We start from the raw sequence: 18,555 nt of genomic DNA, 5'->3' as shown, positions 1-18,555 counted from the left end.
AAACAAGGGTCTTGTGGTTCCATAAAGATAAGGAGCTTTGGCATAAGCTTTCAGGGGGTATAGCCCTGCATCTGATAAGGTGGGTTCTACTCCCAGAAAGCTAATGGCACTACAGCAAGTCTTCAAGTACCTTAAGTGTCTTCTTGCTATGTACTGATTCCCTATCATGGGTTTCTGCACAATTTATTCTTCATGTGTGACTTAGGCTGCCATCCTTGATATATACACTGAAGCTGCTTTGATTTGTGTGTAACTAAATGTAGAATTGCAGCTTTTCCCTTGAGCTTTGGCAGAATTGCAGGTTTGTTAATGTATACCAGGAAAACAGCTTTATTTTACCTTGGTCACTTGTTTTACCTACAGCTTAAAAGCGCACCTATTAGCAATGTTGAATTATGCTGTGTCTAAGTCTTTAAAAGGTCCTGATGAGTTGTGACTTCCCTCTTTGGACAACAAACCTATTAGCAACTGTGCATTAAGTCTGATTATTCACTGTGGGGGCTACCTGCCAGATGAAAGGAATGAAAAGGGGACTGTCATGCCTCCTGAAAAACATGGCAAGATAAACTTTAAACATTTCTGTAACTTCTAGAATGTTAATGTTTTGCTCAGAACTTGCTGTAGTTTGGGGAAGATGTAAAGTTGCACTGAACCATTGCATATGATGGTAATTGGAAGATTCTAAGAGCAGGATTTACAAATTTTTAAGGAATTAGTTAATATAGGTTGATTCCAAACAAAGTTTCCAGGTCTCTCCACTGTTTGCACCTAAATATAGCACTATTGTGTTTGTGTCGTGTCCTTTCTTGTAGAGTACACCATAGAAAGTTGATTCCCCCACCCCCTTCTTCCTACTTTTGCCCAAATACACTGTGGTGGGGCAGCAGGAGGCAAGATCCCTCTAAAACAAGCACGTCTCATTGATTATAATGGGAGATCGAAAACATCTCTTTTGTTTAAACTGGTGGAAAGAGGAGACATGTCGGAAGTGTGGGGGAAATAAACAGAAGTTGTGCTACATAAACATATCTTCTTCTGCTTTTTGTTACAAACTGGCAGTCCTGTTCATGGTTTCCTGAAAAGTGAATCCCAATGAGTTCAGTAGGGGCTATTTCTAATTAAGTGTGCCTTTTAAGATAGCAGTCCAGCGAACATTTGGGAGTAGGTCACAATGGAACTTTTCAGTAAACTATGTACAAAATTAGGCTGTAGCTGCAACCTAATCAACTCCTTTCAAAATATAAGGATAACTTATCCATAGTAGTTACAGTATATCAGTTCAGTTCATATTTCAGAATTGGAAGGTGATATCCTTATTGAAGGGATATTCAGCAGAACATATGCTTTGCATGATGAGGATCCCAGGTTCATTCCCTGGTAGGACTGGGAAAGGTCCTGTCTGGAGCGAGTCACTGCTCATCGTTATATACAGTACTGAGCTGGATGGCCCAGTGGTCTGACTCTGTACAAGGCAGATTCATATTCCATACTGGAAACGCATAAAAGGAAGAGGTGTGGGGGGTATAATTTTAAACTGGAGGCATATTCATGTATTTCTTTCAAAATAGTCATTAATATTTTATGCTTCATCAAAACGTCCTCCACTGATGAATGCATTTAATTGCAAGGTTATATTTGCACACATTTAGAGCTCATAGGCATCTAGAATGGCAATACTTCTTCACATTTCACAGTATCCCAGCCAAGAATTTTAAAACTTCTCGCAAAGATTGCTAGGAGAGGAGTTTAAAATATTATTCCTCAAACCATAGTGGGTTAGATAAGGCTGTGTAACCTTTTACAATGAAGAGTTTCCCCCCCTGCCCCCTGTATTTGAGGCCCAAAGCGGACATGTGACTTGCCCAAATACTACTATAAGCATTTTGCTTTTTGTGGTCTGAACTGAACTAAACTATTTGACTATAAGCTGCTTTGTTAACTGTCCTTACCAAGTGACTTTTGTAGTTCTTCCTCAGGAAGTGGACAACTGTCCTTTGAGTCCTCTAATATCGCTATTGCCTTCCAGGAAGAGTGGGCAGAGTGTTGAGTGTGGTCTATTGGTGAACCCACCTAGTGTTTGTGCTGGTTGCTGGGACACCTGTAAGGAATGTTGATGGACTAAGTTGCCCTTCATCTGATCCAGAAAAGTACTAAATGCTCATAACAACAATGCATACTCAAGATCACTCAAAGCACATGTACTATAATCTGTATTAGAAGATCCTGACTATGCACTCTTGCTTTATAAATTTAAAACACATCCTTGGGCTTCCGGTTCACTTGTGTGTATTTTTAGTAGACTGAAAGCAGTCTACCTCTGCCTTATATAATTTGTCAAAGTGTTAGCTATATTGAAAAAAATCACATGAAAGAATTCTGCAGATCTAGGTGGCTTCTTTGGAATCTGTCTTTAGAAACACTGACACACTTCAAGACCAGTGTTCCCTCTAACAGGGCTTCTCAGATGTTATTGACTACAACTCCCCAAATCCCCAGCTGCAATGGCTTTTGCTTGGGGATTCTGGGAGTTGTAGTCAACAACATCAGGGAAGCCCTGTTAGAGGGAACACTGTTCAAGACATGCATATTTTCTCACAGTGTTGCAGATTACCAAGCCTTTGTCTTAGAGCAAGCCCACATGAGGGGAAGAAAAATGCTGAATCATCCCCTCCATGCTTTCAGAACAAAGGCTTCTCCCAAAAAACTTTCCTTTATTTCCAGTAGTTCACGCTACCGCCACCACCTGAATTATCAACAGAGTTTGACCTCCCCTGGGCTGGGTGGAATTCCCAGGGAAACACTCCTCTGCTATTGGAAAAGTACAAAAGCCTTCCACATACAAGCTTACATGTGATGAGAAAACTGGTAGGCTGCTGAACGATCTGAAATGTGTTGCACCGGCAAAAATCCCTCTCCAGCCCCCTTTTTCCTGAGTTAAAAATCCACTCCAAGAGGCTGGTTAAAATTGCAAAGGACAAAAGGAAAAATAAACTTTATTCAAAACACTACAGACAGCTGCCGTCAGGCTCTCTCAGCTTTTAGTTATAAGTAATAGAAACACTCAGTAGTTGCAAGAATATTTCTAAAAGCTCCCCAGATGATATTTGGGGCAACACACTTTAAAACTCGTGATTGTCCAGTAGCAAAAGAACTGGGATGTAGAAAAACACAAAATGACCTTTAAAAGTTTATAGTGTCTTTTACAGCACCCTGGATGGATGGACGCAGGCTAGCATTTTCTTAGCTTAGTTGCATTACAGATAGACAATCTTAGAACAATATCAGGGATATGCAAAAAAACATGAAAGAAATACGTTTTTGACACAGAATCTGACTAGCAAACTGTTCCTTAGGCTGAATCCCCTTTTCCTTGAAAACTCACCCATCACCTGATAAGAATCAAGATACCTGGAATCCTGTCTCAAGGATCTGCAGTTGTTTCTATAGCCAAATTCCATGGCCACACATCTTGTTGCAACCCCAGCCTAGCTTCAACTGAACAAAGAAACCCTTCTCTTCCTGCCACCTGTGGTCTAGGTCCCACCCACCTGGTGGCTGATTGGTTGAGCACTAGCCTGTCAGTCAGGATAGGGTACACTTTTGGTTCACTCTTTAGGGGAGAGGAGCGACTGATTGTTACACACACAGAATAGAGGTATGTGTTGAAACTAGGCCAAAGGAGAAGTGTTAACGGCTTTTTCAGGAACTAAAGCAGAATACCAAGGGTCATGTATTGAATCAGCTGCTCCTGAGTGTAGCTCAGGAAAGGGAAAGGAATTTGGGAGGACAGGGGTGGGAGGGACACAGAAATTTGGCATCATTTGCACTGGTTCCCTAAGTTATACAGAGTTCCTTCTGTTGTCTTAGGAGGTAAGTTCCATGTTCATTCTGGTTTTGTTTGGTTTTGTTTGAAAGCACTGACTGTGCCTTGCTACCTGCCATGGTCGCTGGAGCTCTGCCCAGGTCAACAGAAAAACTTATGCAGATGCCAAGAACGAAAAGACACAAGCGTTCAAGTATTAACACTTCTGCTGAATCTTGCCTTGAAGAGCAACATCTTGGCAGGCCTCTTGGGAGCCTTGTTGGCTGAAATGTTCAAAACCAAAGTTTAAAAAAACCCAACAACACTTAAAGTTCTGTGGAGCAAGTATTCCGGCAGGCACATTATGCCCTTAGGATTAAAATTGCAAAACAGAAGGCAGCATGCAAAAGCTTTTTTTTTTCTCTTCAGAGCACTGTGTTGCCTGAAGCTGTCAAGATCAAGAGCCTAGAATTTTGCAGCTACTTGTGCACAAGAAAAACTGATAAGGGAGCACGTTTTATTTAAAAAGTGGGAGTAGGGTGAGAGATTCAGTAGGCTGAGGGATCAGAATCCTTCCCTTATTATTGACCTCTGTTTACCCTGAGTTTGAAGTCTGATATTTTCTCTGTTCAAAGAGGGCTGCTTTTGTGGGGTTTTGGTACAGCATACAAGTGGAAATGCAACAGGATTGTGTAATGCTGGCCACTATGCTGTGTTTCTGTCATTCAGTTTGGGATAGTGGAATAAGGGAGCTGACTGATCTGGCTAAGGACACCCAGTGTTTTGTTCAGACTTCCAAACTAATTGCTGAGGGGGCGGTTGCTCATCTTTCTCCCAGAACTACTGCTTTTCTTGAATTAAATTGGTGGAAAGTCTTTCCATCTGCTTTTTGTTTGCCTTTAATTAAAAAATATGAACCACTTACATTATAGCTATCTGAGCTGACTAAAATCAGCACTGAGAAAGAGTTTTAGGTTGAACTTACTGTCACGTTTGTAGTAGTATTGCAAAATAAGATAGTCCAAGTTGAGACTAGATGTTCTGTTCAGCAAGCTGGCCACAGTCCAAACCTTCAGCTTGCATCTCCCACTTGTAAAGTAGTGCCTGTAATTGTAGATGCTTTCATTTACTTTCCTTTTGTATGTATTTTAATGAGGTTAATTATGAAACTAGCCCCTTTGCTCTTGCTTATAGTGTCCTCCAAAGCATCTGCTTAGTATATTACTGTCAGCAGTAAGCAGAACTGTAGAGCTACCTTGTAGCCTACGCTTTTTTTGCCAGTATGCTTTTTATAAAAGCTCTTTCTCCAATTTCCCATTCAAGGACATGAAATGGAGATAGTTAAATGATAGAAATAGACTGCAATCCTATGTACACTTAATTGGAAGGAAGTGTCACTTAGCTCAATGGGACTTTCCTTTGAAAGTAATCATGCTTTAAGTTCACTGTGTTAGTCAGAAAAACTGAATTTGGAACAGTTTAGAGGGATATTTTTTTTATTTCCGCTTCAAAGTAGACCTCTTCATAGAGGTTACTAAGATTACTCTACTGCCTGTAGAGAACAGTGCTTGGGTCTACAATTGTTTTTTGTCCTTTTGTTCCTTCTGCCCTTTCTTTAATATGTAAATGATTTTGTGTATTGAAAAGGTTTGTGTATTACAAAGTTCCGGAGCTTCATCATTCCAGGGGTTCCCAATATATCCCCTCCACAATAAAACTCTTTTCGGCTAAAGTATGAACACAGGTCCTATATGGAGCTCAACTTGACATGTACTCTAACTTCTCTAAGGTGGAAGCTGTGCAGTCTAAGTTCCTGAGGAACATTTTTTCAGGTACCCCAGTGTGTGCCCAGTGCTGTCCTTTGTCTGGAAGCAGGACTGCTTAAAGTAGAGGCCAGAGCATGGATTAATATCTTCAAATTCTGGCTGAAGCTGGTTTTCCACCCTGCAGGTCTAGCACCACTTGTGCTAAAGGATATCTATCACTCCAGGTGGAAAAGAAAGCTGGAGGAGAAGCTGCATCATTATGGTTTCTCCCCTTTTGCACTGATAGCTCTCAGGTTTGAAAATGCCAGGGTCTAACTCAAAGAATATATGGTATGGAGCGTCAAATTGATCAGGGCTCTAATCCTGTTGGTGTCCATTTGGGCAACCAAGTTCATCTCTGTGTGGAATGAGTTTTGTTCTGGGCGGCAGTATTAGGGCACTGTGTGCGCACATGCATTCAGAGTGGGGACTTCCTAATTTGACCTGAGCGGGATCTAAAATTAACTGAGCGGACATCAGAAAACTTGTGAGTACGCACATGCCTTGGAGGGAAGAGTGGATGCAACACCTTGCAAACAGCAGTCTTGGAAGGGAGATATCAAAAAATCCCTTACGAAGAATGTACTTGTCTCTGCAAATAGGGAGATATTATTGTCAATTTTACCGAGATGTACGGCATAAACATATAACCCCTTTTATTAGCTGTCATCCAGGTTGTACAGATTCTATTTATCTTGATTATCTTTTAACTGACCAGAATGACTTGAGATCTTACAATGTGGCTAAGTTCTGTTTAATAGCCAGTAGGAGTTCATTAAGAATCATTGTTAACTGATCTTTGTGCTTAACTATGTGTTTGACTGTATCATAACCCTGTAGGTTATGTTGGGTTTTTTTGTTGGGCTTCTGTTTGTAAACTGTGCTGGTCTGTGACTGTAATAATGGAATTGATTGATTGAAGTTTCGGAGCTCAAGTCCAGCAATTGGAATGCTTTGTATAAATGGCTTAAACTTAATTTTCATTCTGTATTCTTTTCAGACTTCTCTTTTGTAGACTTGGGATTTTTGGATTTGGATTTCTTGTACACTGAGTATAGGATAAGAACTAGAGGTGAAACTATAAAAGGAAGGGATAGCTATGGTGCCTGGAGGCTGTGCTAGGTGAATAGATATGATTACTGGAAGCCTAACCTACCTCATAGGAACATAGGAAACTGCCATATACTGAGTCAGGCCATTGGTCTATCTAGCTCAGTATTGTCTTCACAGACTGGCAGTGGCTTCTCCAAGGTTGCAGGCAGGAATCTCTCTCAGCCCTATCTTGGAGAAGCCAGGGAAGGAACCTGAAACCTTCTGCTCTTCCCAGAGCGGCTCCATCCCCTAGGGGGAATATCTTACAGTGCTCACACTTCTAGTCTTCCATTCATATGAAACTAGAGTGAACCCTGCTTAGCCAAGAGGACAAGTCATGCTTGCTACCACAAGACCAGCTCCCCTTCTCCCTAGCTGCTTATGTTTTTAAAGCTAAAAGTGCCTAAAACATTTTCAGCATGTTCTCCTTTTTAAAAGCTGGTGATGTGAGGATGGTGTGCATATTATTCCAGTCTTGTAAACAAGTCTGCAAAAAACGAACCTGAGAAGATGTTACTGTCCTGCATGCATGCTAAAGAAATATCTTTAATAGTTTTTGGCACATTGGGGACCTGAAAGTGAGCAGGAGGAAGAACCTGTTCACAAAAACTTCCTGGCAAGGTCCCTAGAAATGATGTTTTCTTGCAACTGGTGACCAAGTCGCTGTCTCTTTTCAATCCTTTATTAGTTAATGTTCAGTTTCGGAGCTAGGAATGAGCCCCAGCTCTTGTGACTTGGTGCACAGGTGGAACTGCATGGGTGTTCCTCTCTGTTAACCTTATGAAATCATAGTGGGATATAAGGGAGGAAGCCATTACTGGACCCAAGCCATGAGGGACTTGTATCACTATGATGAGGTTATTTTGTAGCACTTCTACAGCCATTCAGGTTGTTTTACTACTTTGCTGTGGGAGGAAATTGAAGGCTTATATGTGCAGTTGCAAAGGAGTAAGCTGTGTCAAAGCTCAAGAGGTTTGAGCAAAATGATGAGGATGGGATTTAAAAGAACCCAGATGCACATGAGCTCAATATCTCTTAGGCAAGATAAGCAGGGAGATTAAAGTCAGAGAGCTCCATCCTGTGATTTTTTTCTGTCACAGTGTATAATTTTTTAAAAAGAAAAAATACCTTCCATTTCTGAAGTCCAGTATTGCAGCCTTTATTCCCACCCCCACTTATTTTCCCCCTTTGCATACAGAGAAGGAATTTGCCAAAATAATGTCCTTTATCTGTTCCTTACAATCCAAAGGTCTGCCCTTGATGTGCCTAAAACCAGACGAAATAATGGCTGTCTTTTCCTCAATATTAACTGCAATAATACTATTCAAATATATGAGGACTGCTTTTATTATAGACTGAAATAGATTTGATAATCTTTATTAAAGAAAAATGTTGTGGTAAGAGAAAAGATCTGCTTGCCTTGTTGAGCATTATGTGAATCTAATACGAGTAGTGTTGACCTATTAGTGCTGATTAGACCACTTTAAGTGGCACAGTAGGGAAATGCTTGACTAACAAGCAGAAGGTTGCTGGTTCGAATCCATGCTGGTATGTTTCCCAGACTATGGGAAACACCGATATTGGGCAGCAGCGATATAGGAAGATGCTGAAAGGCATCATCTCATACTGCACGGGAGGAGGCAATGGTAAACCCCTCCTGTATTCTACCAAAGAAAACCACAGGAGTCAAAATCAACTTGACGGCAGACTTTACCTTACTAGTTCTGATAATTTTGGTGAAATATATTCCAGTGTCCAGTTTGATTTCTAAATGGTATGGGGACAGATACACAAATCTCCCTATTTTCATTGCTGTTTTCTACTGGTTTCTAGTGTATCAGATCAGAAAATAGCTGGGCCCATGGAATATAGCATCTTGTTCCTGTCTGTTGGATGCCTCCACAAGCAAGACTGAATAGCTTTCTCTGTTGCTTGTCCTCTGCCTTTGAACAAGCAAAACCAGGCCTTCCTGTTGAATTGACATAGAAGCCATGTGCACTTTGCAAAGGACTGTAGGAATGTGTATCCTCACCAACCCATATAATAAATCTTGGCATCTTTTAGCTTCTTTATCTTTCCTAACAAATTGGCATCCATGCATTGTAGTCAATGCATAGTATTTTGTTTAAGAAAAAACATACATTCTGCATATTGGAAAAATGACTGAATTTATCTCTCTTGATTCCATCAGTCAGTAAATCTTATAAGCTTTCTGGTTTAGGTATAGATATTGTTTGTTTGTAAGTTTGTACATTGGAGGGGAAATTATTATCTTATGCCAATTATTTTAATAAATGTTCCTTTTTCCTAGGTACCCGAATAATCTATGACCGCAAGTTTCTCTTAGATCGCCGCAATTCTCCCATGGCTCAGACTCCCCCTTGCCACCTTCCAAATATCCCAGGAGTCACTAGCCCTGGCACTATGACTGAGGATTCCAAAGTGGAAGTAAACAATCTGAACAATCATGATGGGAAGCCTACAATGGGTGAGAAAGCATGGATGATAGTATAACGTCTATAATGTGACTTTCCAGTGATAGTTCACAATGTGCAGTTTGTCATGTGCCTTTGACAGGTTCCCATCTGCCTTTTAATGACCTCAGAGTTAGGAGTAGGAAGTTTAATTAGCTCTTAAAGGGGATCAGCTCCACCAGTTTTAATTAGTGCAAACTCAAGAAATGACTGGATTGAGGCAGGATATGGTTTCAAAATCAAATGAAGAATGAGGGAGGGGGATACAGAAAAGAGAACTTTGTGATTAAAGCAAATAAAAATATGTTCCTAAGTAAAACCAACTGCAATGAGGTGTTTTAGCTTAAACTCTAATTGTGTGAGTTCCCAGGTGGACAAGAGAGAGGCTTGAGAGGTAGATGGGGTTGGATTTAAGAAAGGGGAGCAGAGATAGTTTTGGGGCCCAAGGAGGGGTGAAGGGTCATATTCACCTGATCTGGATGACGAGACCCCAGGGATCCTGGAGCGACTACAGAGTCTCGCTCCTTAGTGTGGTTGGAAGCAGGCGGGTTGTAGAGATTAGTAGAGGGAGAGGTGCCCACAAAAAGGGGACCTCTATGGGGCCAGCTTCCTATGGCAGCAAGGCAAGTTGGATGGATTGGCACAAGGACCAATCCATATAGTGGCATGAAAAGCTGGCCACCCCCTGTTGTTGTGGTGGTGGGTGAGAAGCTGATTGCCCAAGCTGGTAGTGATTTCAAGCTCTTTGTAGGATGCAGGAGAGCAAAAGGAATGCTCAACGGAGTCCCAAGTATAGCATACGAGGGGGCACGAAGATTGCTTGGAGCGTCCAATGGAGTTCCAAGTGAGAGGCACAAGGAAGCACACTGGGTCATGGAAGTGGGGATACTTGTATCCCAAAACATGCCTTGGGGGCAAATTCCTACTATCCTACTTTGCTGATTAGAAGTGCTAAGATGTACCTGCACAGAATGCATTGTGTCTGATTGTTCTTCCTGTGTGAGACAATGGGGAGATTGCCTTTTGCAAATGAGGCTGTTTGTGATGCAAATCAGAGTATGCAGGTGCACAAAAGAGCTCTCCAGTAATCCTATCAATAATTTCAATGGGTACACCTCTAGGTCTAAGAGGTCTATGTCACTGACTCATCTTTGTGATGGGGAGACCATTACTTCACTACCTTGTCTACTTTTCTTCCTGCCTGGCATAATCTGCTTGGCCTACCACCTGTTCTCTTGACCCTTGTCCGACATGGCTTATATTATCTGGCAGCGGGGTTGTTGTAGAAGGCCTGGTAGAGATTATAAATGTGTCTCTGAGGGAAGGTAGGGTGCCTCCTTGTCTTAAGGAGTCAATTATTAGAGTGCTTCTGAAGAAGCCTACCCTGGATCCCTCGGACTTTAACAACTACAGGCCTGTCTCCAACCTTCCGTGGCTGGGCAAGGTAATTGAGAGGGTGGTGGCCTCACAGCTCCAGACAGTCTTGGAGAAAACTGGTTATCTTGACCCATTTCAAACTGGCTTTTTGGGCTGGCTATGGGGTGGAGACTGCCTTGGTCGGCCTGATGGATGATCTCCAATTGGCAATTGACAGAGGAAGTGTGACTCTGTTGGTCCTTCTGGACCTCTCGGCGGCTTTCGATACTATCAACCATAGTATCCTTCTGAGCATCTGAGGGGGTTGGGAGTGGGAGGCACTGCTCTGCAGTGGTTCCGCTCCTACCTCTCGGGCAGATTCCAGATGATGTCCCTTGGAGACTGCTGTTCTTCAAAATCTGAATCTTTTGTATGGTGTTCTGCAGGGCTCCATACTGTCTCCGATGTTGTTTAATAGCTACATGAAACCGCTCGGAGAGATCATCAGGAGATTTGGTGCAGGGTGCTACCAGTATGCTGATGACACCCAAATCTATTTCTCCATGTCAGCATCATTGGGAGAGGGCATAACCTCCCTAAATGCCTGCCTGGAGTCCGTGATGGGCTGGATGAGGGATAACAAACTGAGACTGAATCTGGCTAAGACGGAAGTACTCATTGTGCGGGGTTGGAACTCGAGAGATGATTTTGATCTGCCTGTTCTGGATGGAGTCACACTTCCCCAGAAGGAACAGGTACGCAGTCTAGGGGTCCTTCTGGATCCGAGCCTCTCCCTGGTGTCCCAGGTTGAGGTGGTGGCCAGATGTGCCTTCTATCAGCTTCGGCTGATATGCCAGCTGCGTCCGTTTCTTGAGGTGAATGACCTCAAAACAGTGGTACATCTGCTGGTAACCTCCAGACTGGATTACTGTAATGCACTCTATGTGGGGCTGCCTTTGTACGTAGTCCGGAAACTACAGCTGTTCCAGAATGCGGCAGCCAGGCTGGTCTCTGGATCATCTTGGAGAGACCATATAACTCCTGTATTGAAGGAGCTACACTGGCTGCCGATATGTTTCCGGACAAAATACAAGGTGCTGGTTATAACTTATAAAGCCCTAAACAGTTTGGGCCCTGGGTATTTAAGCGAACGCCTCCTTCTGCATGAACCCCACCGCCCACTGAGATCTGCTGGAGAGGTCCGTCTGCAGCTGCCACCGGCTCGTCTGGTGGCTACTCAGGGACGGGCCTTCTCCGCTGCTGCCCCGAGGCTTTGAATTGTTGTAATGTGTGTGTTCCCCCCCACCCTTTGTTCCCCCCCATGTCTTAACGAATATTTTACTTTGTCTTTATTCTGTTGTAAACCGCCCAGAGACGTAAGTTTTGGGCGGTATAAAAATGTTTTAATAAATAATCTGCTAACGTTGTTATGTCCTGTCAAAGGAGGGAGGAGGCTGAGGCGGTTCACTCTAAACTTAAGAGTGGCCTTGGATGCCATTCAGCTGAGTCTACTTAACTGGGACCCATGCATAGGGAGGGGTTGTGCATCTTGAACCCCGTTCCAGTTTGCTTTGGTTGTAGCCAAATCTAGGGGTGACTAGCCCATTGCCAGCTAAGTGACCTGTTCCCCATGTGTACTATAAACAGAGAGCTCACGTTGCTGTGAAGCTCCTGAGCATATCCAAAGTGCAGTATCCAAGCCTGGAGATGCAACTGCAAATAGGGAGGCTCCTGGGAGCCGAGTAGAATATGCATGGAAGGTGACAGAAGCTGGGAGGCTTCTGCACCTGTCTTTCCCATCTCCTTTGCAGGTGTGTCCTGAAGCGTACTAGCTGCTCAGGCTTTGGGACTGTTTATTAACTATTAACTATCATTAACTATGAATATTAACTGTTTAATAATGTATATTTCCTTGGCCTGATCTTGCACTCAGATACTTTGGTGAAAGCAGCAATGTTGTATCTCTTTAATTGCTGCAGAAGCAAAATTGCTTCAAAATTATTTAATTTCCCCAGGGCAGCATGAGATGCCTTGTTTTTGAAATTATGAAATTTAATTTTATAATACATATCTTTTTATGGAGTCTCTGCACGTGGAGAACAATGCACTTATTAATGTTCTTATACATTGGCTATCAAAGGCTTCATAAAGCATCAGTGCTCTAACAAACAGGAAACTGTTCCCTCCTGCACCATAGATATTATTTGGTGAATTACTGATAGTGATGTGCCCGGACTGATCCGGAGGCCGTTCTACAGGCCTCCAGACCGGTCTGGACATGGGCGGGTTGGGTTCGGGCGGATTGGGGTGGGGGGTTTCCTTTAAGGACGGGGGAGGGTTTATTTATCCCTCCTGCTGCTTTCCCCCCTCCGGCTCACGTATTTTCTGTAGTAATTGAGGCGGCAGGATACCTCCCTGCAGCCCCTTCCCCCAGCTTGGCTGCAAAAGGCCTTTAGAAGCATTTTGCGTGTCCGCACGCACGCACGCATTTTCTGTAGTAATCGGGGCTTTTAGAAGCATTTTGCAGCCAAGCGGGGTAAGGGGCAGCAAGAAGGTATCCTGCCGCCCCGATTACTACAGAAAATGCGTGTGTGCACGCAAAAGGCTTCTAAAAGCCTTTTGCAGCCAAGCAGGGGAAAGGGGCGGCAGGGAGGTATCCTGCCGCCCCGATACGTGAGCTGGAGGGGGGGAAGCAACGGGAGGGGTAAGTAAACCCTCTCCCATCCTTAAAGGAACCCCCCGCCCCAGTGCCGGACCGCAGCTCCGCGGTTCCATGCACACCGTTAATTACTGACAGATTTTCTCACTCTTCCAAGCCATGTGATTCATGGCTCTCCAGAGCACTTTTGGTAGAGCAGTCTAGCCGACCGTATAGCCGACCTTCCCCCACCATCCCCCTTCACATGCATGCAGTAACTGAAATTCAAAGTATGAGGTAGTACCACTCTTAAGTGACACTGCCCTATATGTGCATGGTATGTATGTTCTCATGTGCATGAATCCCTGTGGTTTTTATCATATAGGTTGCATGTATAGACTAATGGGAACACAAACTAGCCATTATGACTGGATTTGGAGCTTTAGATTAAGCCTTGACACTTCTTCTTTCTACAAGAACAGCCTTGCTGGCTCAAGACCTATTTAGTCCATTATTCTGTTTCCCACAGTGACTCACAAGATGCTTCTGGGAAGCCCACAAGCAAGAGGTGAAGGCATCTCCTGCTGTTGATTCCCCTACAACTCGTATTCAAAGTCCTCCTGCCTCTGAGCCTGGAGACAGCCTATAGACATCAAGACTAGTAGCTGTTGATAGACCCATCTTTCATGAATTTTTCTAAGGCCCTTTTAAAGCCATCAAGCTGGTGGCCATCACCACATCCTGTGGCAGAGTATTCCATAGATTAATTATGCGCTGTGTGAAAAAGTACTTCCTCTTGTCAGTCTGAAATTTCTTGGTAATCAGTTTCATGGGATGACCTCTGATTCTGGTGGTGTGAGAGAGGGAGAAAAATTTCTCTTTGTTTATTCCATGCATAATGTTATAGACCTCCATCATGTCTCCCCTTAGGTGCCTTTTTTCTAAACTAAAAAGCCCCAGATGTTGTAGTCTTGCCTCACAAGGAACATGCCCAAGGCCCCTGATCATCTTGGTTGCTCTCTTCTGTACCTTTTCCAGTTCTACAATGTCCTCCTTAAGATATGGTGACCAAAACTGTATGCAGTACTCCAGATGTGGGCACCCCATAGATTTATATAAGGTCATTATAATATTAGTAGTTTTATTTTCATTCCCCTTCCTAATGATACCAAGCATGGCATTTGCCTCTCACAACTGCCACATGCTGAGTTGACACTTTCAGTGAGCTTGTCCACCACAAGCACAACATCCCACTCCTGATCAGTCACTGACAGCTCTCTCCCCAATAGTGTATATATGGAGTTGGGTTTCTTTAACCCCAATGTGCATCACTTTACACTTAAACTGAATCACATTTGCCATTTTGCTGCCCACTCACCCAGTTTGGAGAGATCCTATTCACTACCCTGAATGGTTTAGTGTTGTCTGCATATTTGGCCACCTCGCTGCTTACCCCAACTTCTAGATCATTTATGAATAAACTAAAAGGCACAGGTTCCAGTATAGATCCCTGGGGGAACCCACTTCTTTCTTTCCTCCATTTAGAGAATTGTCCACATACCTACCCTCTGTTTCTTGTCTTTTAACTAGTTACCGATCCACAATTGAACCTGTCCCCTTATTCCATGACTGCTAAGTTTTCCTTTGATGAGGAACTTTATCAAAGAGTCCAACACTTGGACTTTTTGAAAGTCCAAGTAAGTATACTATGACAACTGCATCACTTTTATCCACATGCCTGTTGACACTCTCAAAGAAATCACAAGAGTTTGTCAAGGCAAGACTTGTCCTTGCAGGAAGCCATGCTGGTTCTCCTTCAGCAAGGCTTGTTCATCTATGGATAACAATTTTATCCTCCTTGTAATTTCCTGGATCCCCCCTCTGAAGATCAGTTTTACACAGGCTGCTTTCTAGTCCTCTGGTACAGAACCTCATTGTAGGGAGAAGTTGCCTATTTTTGCTAAGAGATCAGTGATTTTACATTTGAGTTATTTAAGAACTTGCGTGGATGCCATCTTGCGTGGCAATTTGTTAATTTTAAATTTATCAAGACAGTTCAGAACATCAAAGCAGAGCCAGTCTTGAAATTTAGAAGCCAGACAATGGGCACTTGGCAAAATTACTGGACATTGTGATGGACATTGAGGGGCAAGAATAAATGGGCTTTCTTTATACCCTTTACAAGTAACATACTTCGGGGCTTCCTGGGACAAGTAAAGATTTGAATTAAATAACTCTACCTCTGAACATTCTTGTCCAGATGCCAGGTTTAAATTTCTAGGTGCCATGGCTCCCTGGCACCTGGGATTATTAAGCCCTGCTTTAGATCATTGTTCTAAACATAGATGTATTGCCATGTTCATCGACAGGTCAGTACTGTCTGTTGTCTAGAAGCAGCTCCCCACAGTTCCTCAGAGGTTTTTCAAGCCCTATGTGGAGATGCCAAGGATGAAATCTGGAACATTCTGCATACAAAGCATGTGAGCTACCACTGAACTACAGCCCCTGCCCTGAATATAGAGGGATATGGGTGTGGTATATAACAATTGGTAAATGGAATTTTATATATTATGTGTGACTGTAATACTGGTGTGGGAATAGTAAGAACAAATCACAAGATACATTCAAATAATCCCACAAGACTCACCCTACATCAGTATATTCCGGATTCTTCTAGCAATGTAGCAAAACTTTCCCACTTAGTAAGAAATTTCAGCATCTTTATCTTCAAGAAGAAAATTCACTAACAGATCATTAGGAATACTGCTTCGACAGCAACCAAAACATCGTGATAATAAGGGTACAATTAAGCATTTCCTAACCTCTTTATACAATTCACTGAAGCAGGATATGAGCAACCGTCTCAATTTCATTAGAGCTACAAGGGCAAATTCGTATTTCTAGTGGCCAATGATGGAATCTGCCATAAAGTAATGCAGATGGCAGTGCGTTAAAACGGGCTCTAGAAAAGACCCAGAGATACTTGGAGAAGGTGATACTAGATAAATATGGAGCAGTAGAAAATCCTAGCCATGATTTTAAAGGTCTATACAGTTTTGGGAGAAGGGCAGTCTCATTTTGTAGCTCAATATCCAGAAGATGTTGGTAAACCAGAGCCTTTGCACCGTGGAGGCCCAGCTCCAACAAATATTCTGGGTCTAACCCTATTTACACCAGTTTGTTGAGTATCCTTTCAGACCAAGAGAGACGGGGTGGGGGGAGATAGCAAGATAGAAAGGTATTAAACCTACTGGCTGCAAATGAATCTTCAGCCAGTAGTTAATAGTAATTCTCTCCAAACCCTAGTTTCCACCTTGGATAGCCCGGCCTCTTGACTGCATTTGCAGTACATTTGGGAGTACTAAACAGAGCTCTAAGAAAACTCGATAACACAATTTCTTTCTAAACAAGTAAAATTATTATAAAGACCTAACTGGGCTCCATAGGTAAGTTATGATAAGGATTTAGTTGTAAACAGCTTGATGGCCGCTGGAATAATGGTTGTAAGAATCTAAGGATAGTAGCAGAACTCCTTTGAGCAGAGTCTGCTACTGAGTGAATATGAGCAAGTGGTATCCACTGATAAACAATGCTCAAATACTTAAAACATCTCACCTGATCGATTTTATGACTATCAGTCTGCCAGGACGAACTTTTAAATTTGTTGTTAAAGCACATTATTTTAGTTTTATCGTAATTGATAATTAGACGCTCCTCATAACAGTGATGAGCCAAAGATCTTAAGGCTCGTTTGAGACCAATCCTAGTCCGTGATAATTACTGCATCATCTGCGTACATAAGAATTGGTAACTTCTTCCCTGCTAACATAGGAGCATGGGTATCTGTGGCCTGCAGACGTTTTATAAGCGAATCGATGTACATATTAAATAAAAAAGGAGCCAAAAGACACCCTTGCCTCTCGCCTTTGTGGGTAGAAATTACGTTTGACAAATGGCCCTCTTGACTGAATCTTACACAAAGGCTAGTATTCTCATGGAGATGGTCCAGTTTGAACTGACTTGAGATGTTCTCGTTTTCTCTGGTGGAAAAACCTTGCAGAGTTGAGGCTGAGCTCCACGGTGTATTAGCAGGTTCTCACTTATAATATCTTGATGTGGTTGTCTATTAATATGAGATGGTAAACTGGTAAATAATGAGCCCCTGGTGGCGCAGTGGTAAAACTGCCGCCCTGTAACCAGAAGGTTACAAGTTCGATCCTGACCAGGGGCTCAAGGTTGACTCAGCCTTCCATCCTTCCGAGGTCGGTAAAATGAGTACCCAGAATGTTGGGGTCAATATGCTAAATCATTGTAAACCGCTTAGAGAGCTCCGGCTATAAAGCGGTATATAAATGTAAGTGCTATTGCTATTGCTAAACTGGTTTGTTTCTTTTTTTTTTAAGGTGAAATTTTTTAGCTTAAGTGGAAATGGATTTTGAATAACCCAAGTGATTCTCTGGGCTAAGCAAGGGTACTGTCAATAGCAATCACTTTTAAAAACAAAGCAGTATGTTTTGAAATTTAAATATAGCAGCTATAATCCAACAACAACCCCCCCCCTTGTAACATCTGTGATAATGAAGTATATTTTGAGTGGAGACTTATAGGGCTTTTTATATGCAAGAATTGTTACAAGACATTTTGTTGCAGATTGATCTATTCATGTCATCATCAACATGTTTATTTGCGGTCATAGACCAAAATTTAAAGCATACATAATAATACACATATAATATAATAATAATATATTCAAAGATCCAATATTATCTCATCCTGATCAGCAATTTCCAATTTACATAATCTGGTTTACCATCTGTTGTCTAACATTCTTAGCTGCCTCACAGAATTTAGCAGCTTTAATTGTTACTTCCTCCTTCTGATCTGAGAGCAGATAATTGACGTAGAATACATCTGTATGACCTGGGAAATCAGCCAGTAATGGGGAAATATAATGAAATCGCAAGTCCATATAAAAGAGGCAGCGGAGTAGAATATGAAAAATAGACTCCTGTTCTCCAGAACCGCAAGGGCATAATCTCTGCTCTTTTGGTATCCCTTTAAATTTACCTTCTAGTTCAGCTGAAGGTAGCACATTAAATCTGGCCAGTGTAAACATCCTGCAATACTTAGTAATCGTAATCTTATCCAAGTAATTCGCAGGTTTCGTATTATACATTTGTAATCCCAGAAAAACTTCTTTGGAGATTAGAGATCGATCAATCTGCATTTCCATATCATAGATCTGCTGCTTTAGTATCAGTCTTGCACGGGAGAAACCCATTTCTAATAGAACGTCTGGACTAAAGCCATATAAACTTATTTGACGGGATATTGACAGCTTCCAACTAGAATTAAAATTATCAATAAGAATTAGGTGAACAAGGCCTG

General features: G+C 42.3%; 1 protein-coding gene across 3 annotated transcripts in view; it reads left to right on the top strand.

Moving 5' to 3' along the window:
- EIF4EBP2 (eukaryotic translation initiation factor 4E binding protein 2) overlaps nucleotides 1–18,555 on the top strand; it is a 33,863-nt gene that overhangs the window by 2,755 nt on the left and 12,553 nt on the right. Inside the window, exons 2-4 of one of the 3 annotated variants that reach the window (XM_053311739.1) lie at nucleotides 9,011–9,187; nucleotides 13,697–13,735; nucleotides 15,537–17,077. In XM_053311739.1, coding sequence (XP_053167714.1) covers nucleotides 9,011–9,187; nucleotides 13,697–13,735; nucleotides 15,537–15,619 — 299 coding nt within the window. In that variant the 3' untranslated portion in view covers nucleotides 15,620–17,077. Of the gene's footprint in view, nucleotides 1–9,010; nucleotides 9,188–13,696; nucleotides 13,736–15,536; nucleotides 17,078–18,555 lie in introns of those variants that run through there. The other 2 variants (XM_053311740.1, XM_053311741.1) reach the window with 2 other exon arrangements.

The sequence above is a fragment of the Hemicordylus capensis genome, chromosome 3 (genome assembly GCF_027244095.1).
Source record: "Hemicordylus capensis ecotype Gifberg chromosome 3, rHemCap1.1.pri, whole genome shotgun sequence".
NCBI classification, from domain to species: domain Eukaryota; kingdom Metazoa; phylum Chordata; class Lepidosauria; order Squamata; family Cordylidae; genus Hemicordylus; species Hemicordylus capensis.
Note: the sequence above shows the minus strand (reverse complement) of the source record. Positions and strands in the feature narration are given on the sequence as shown.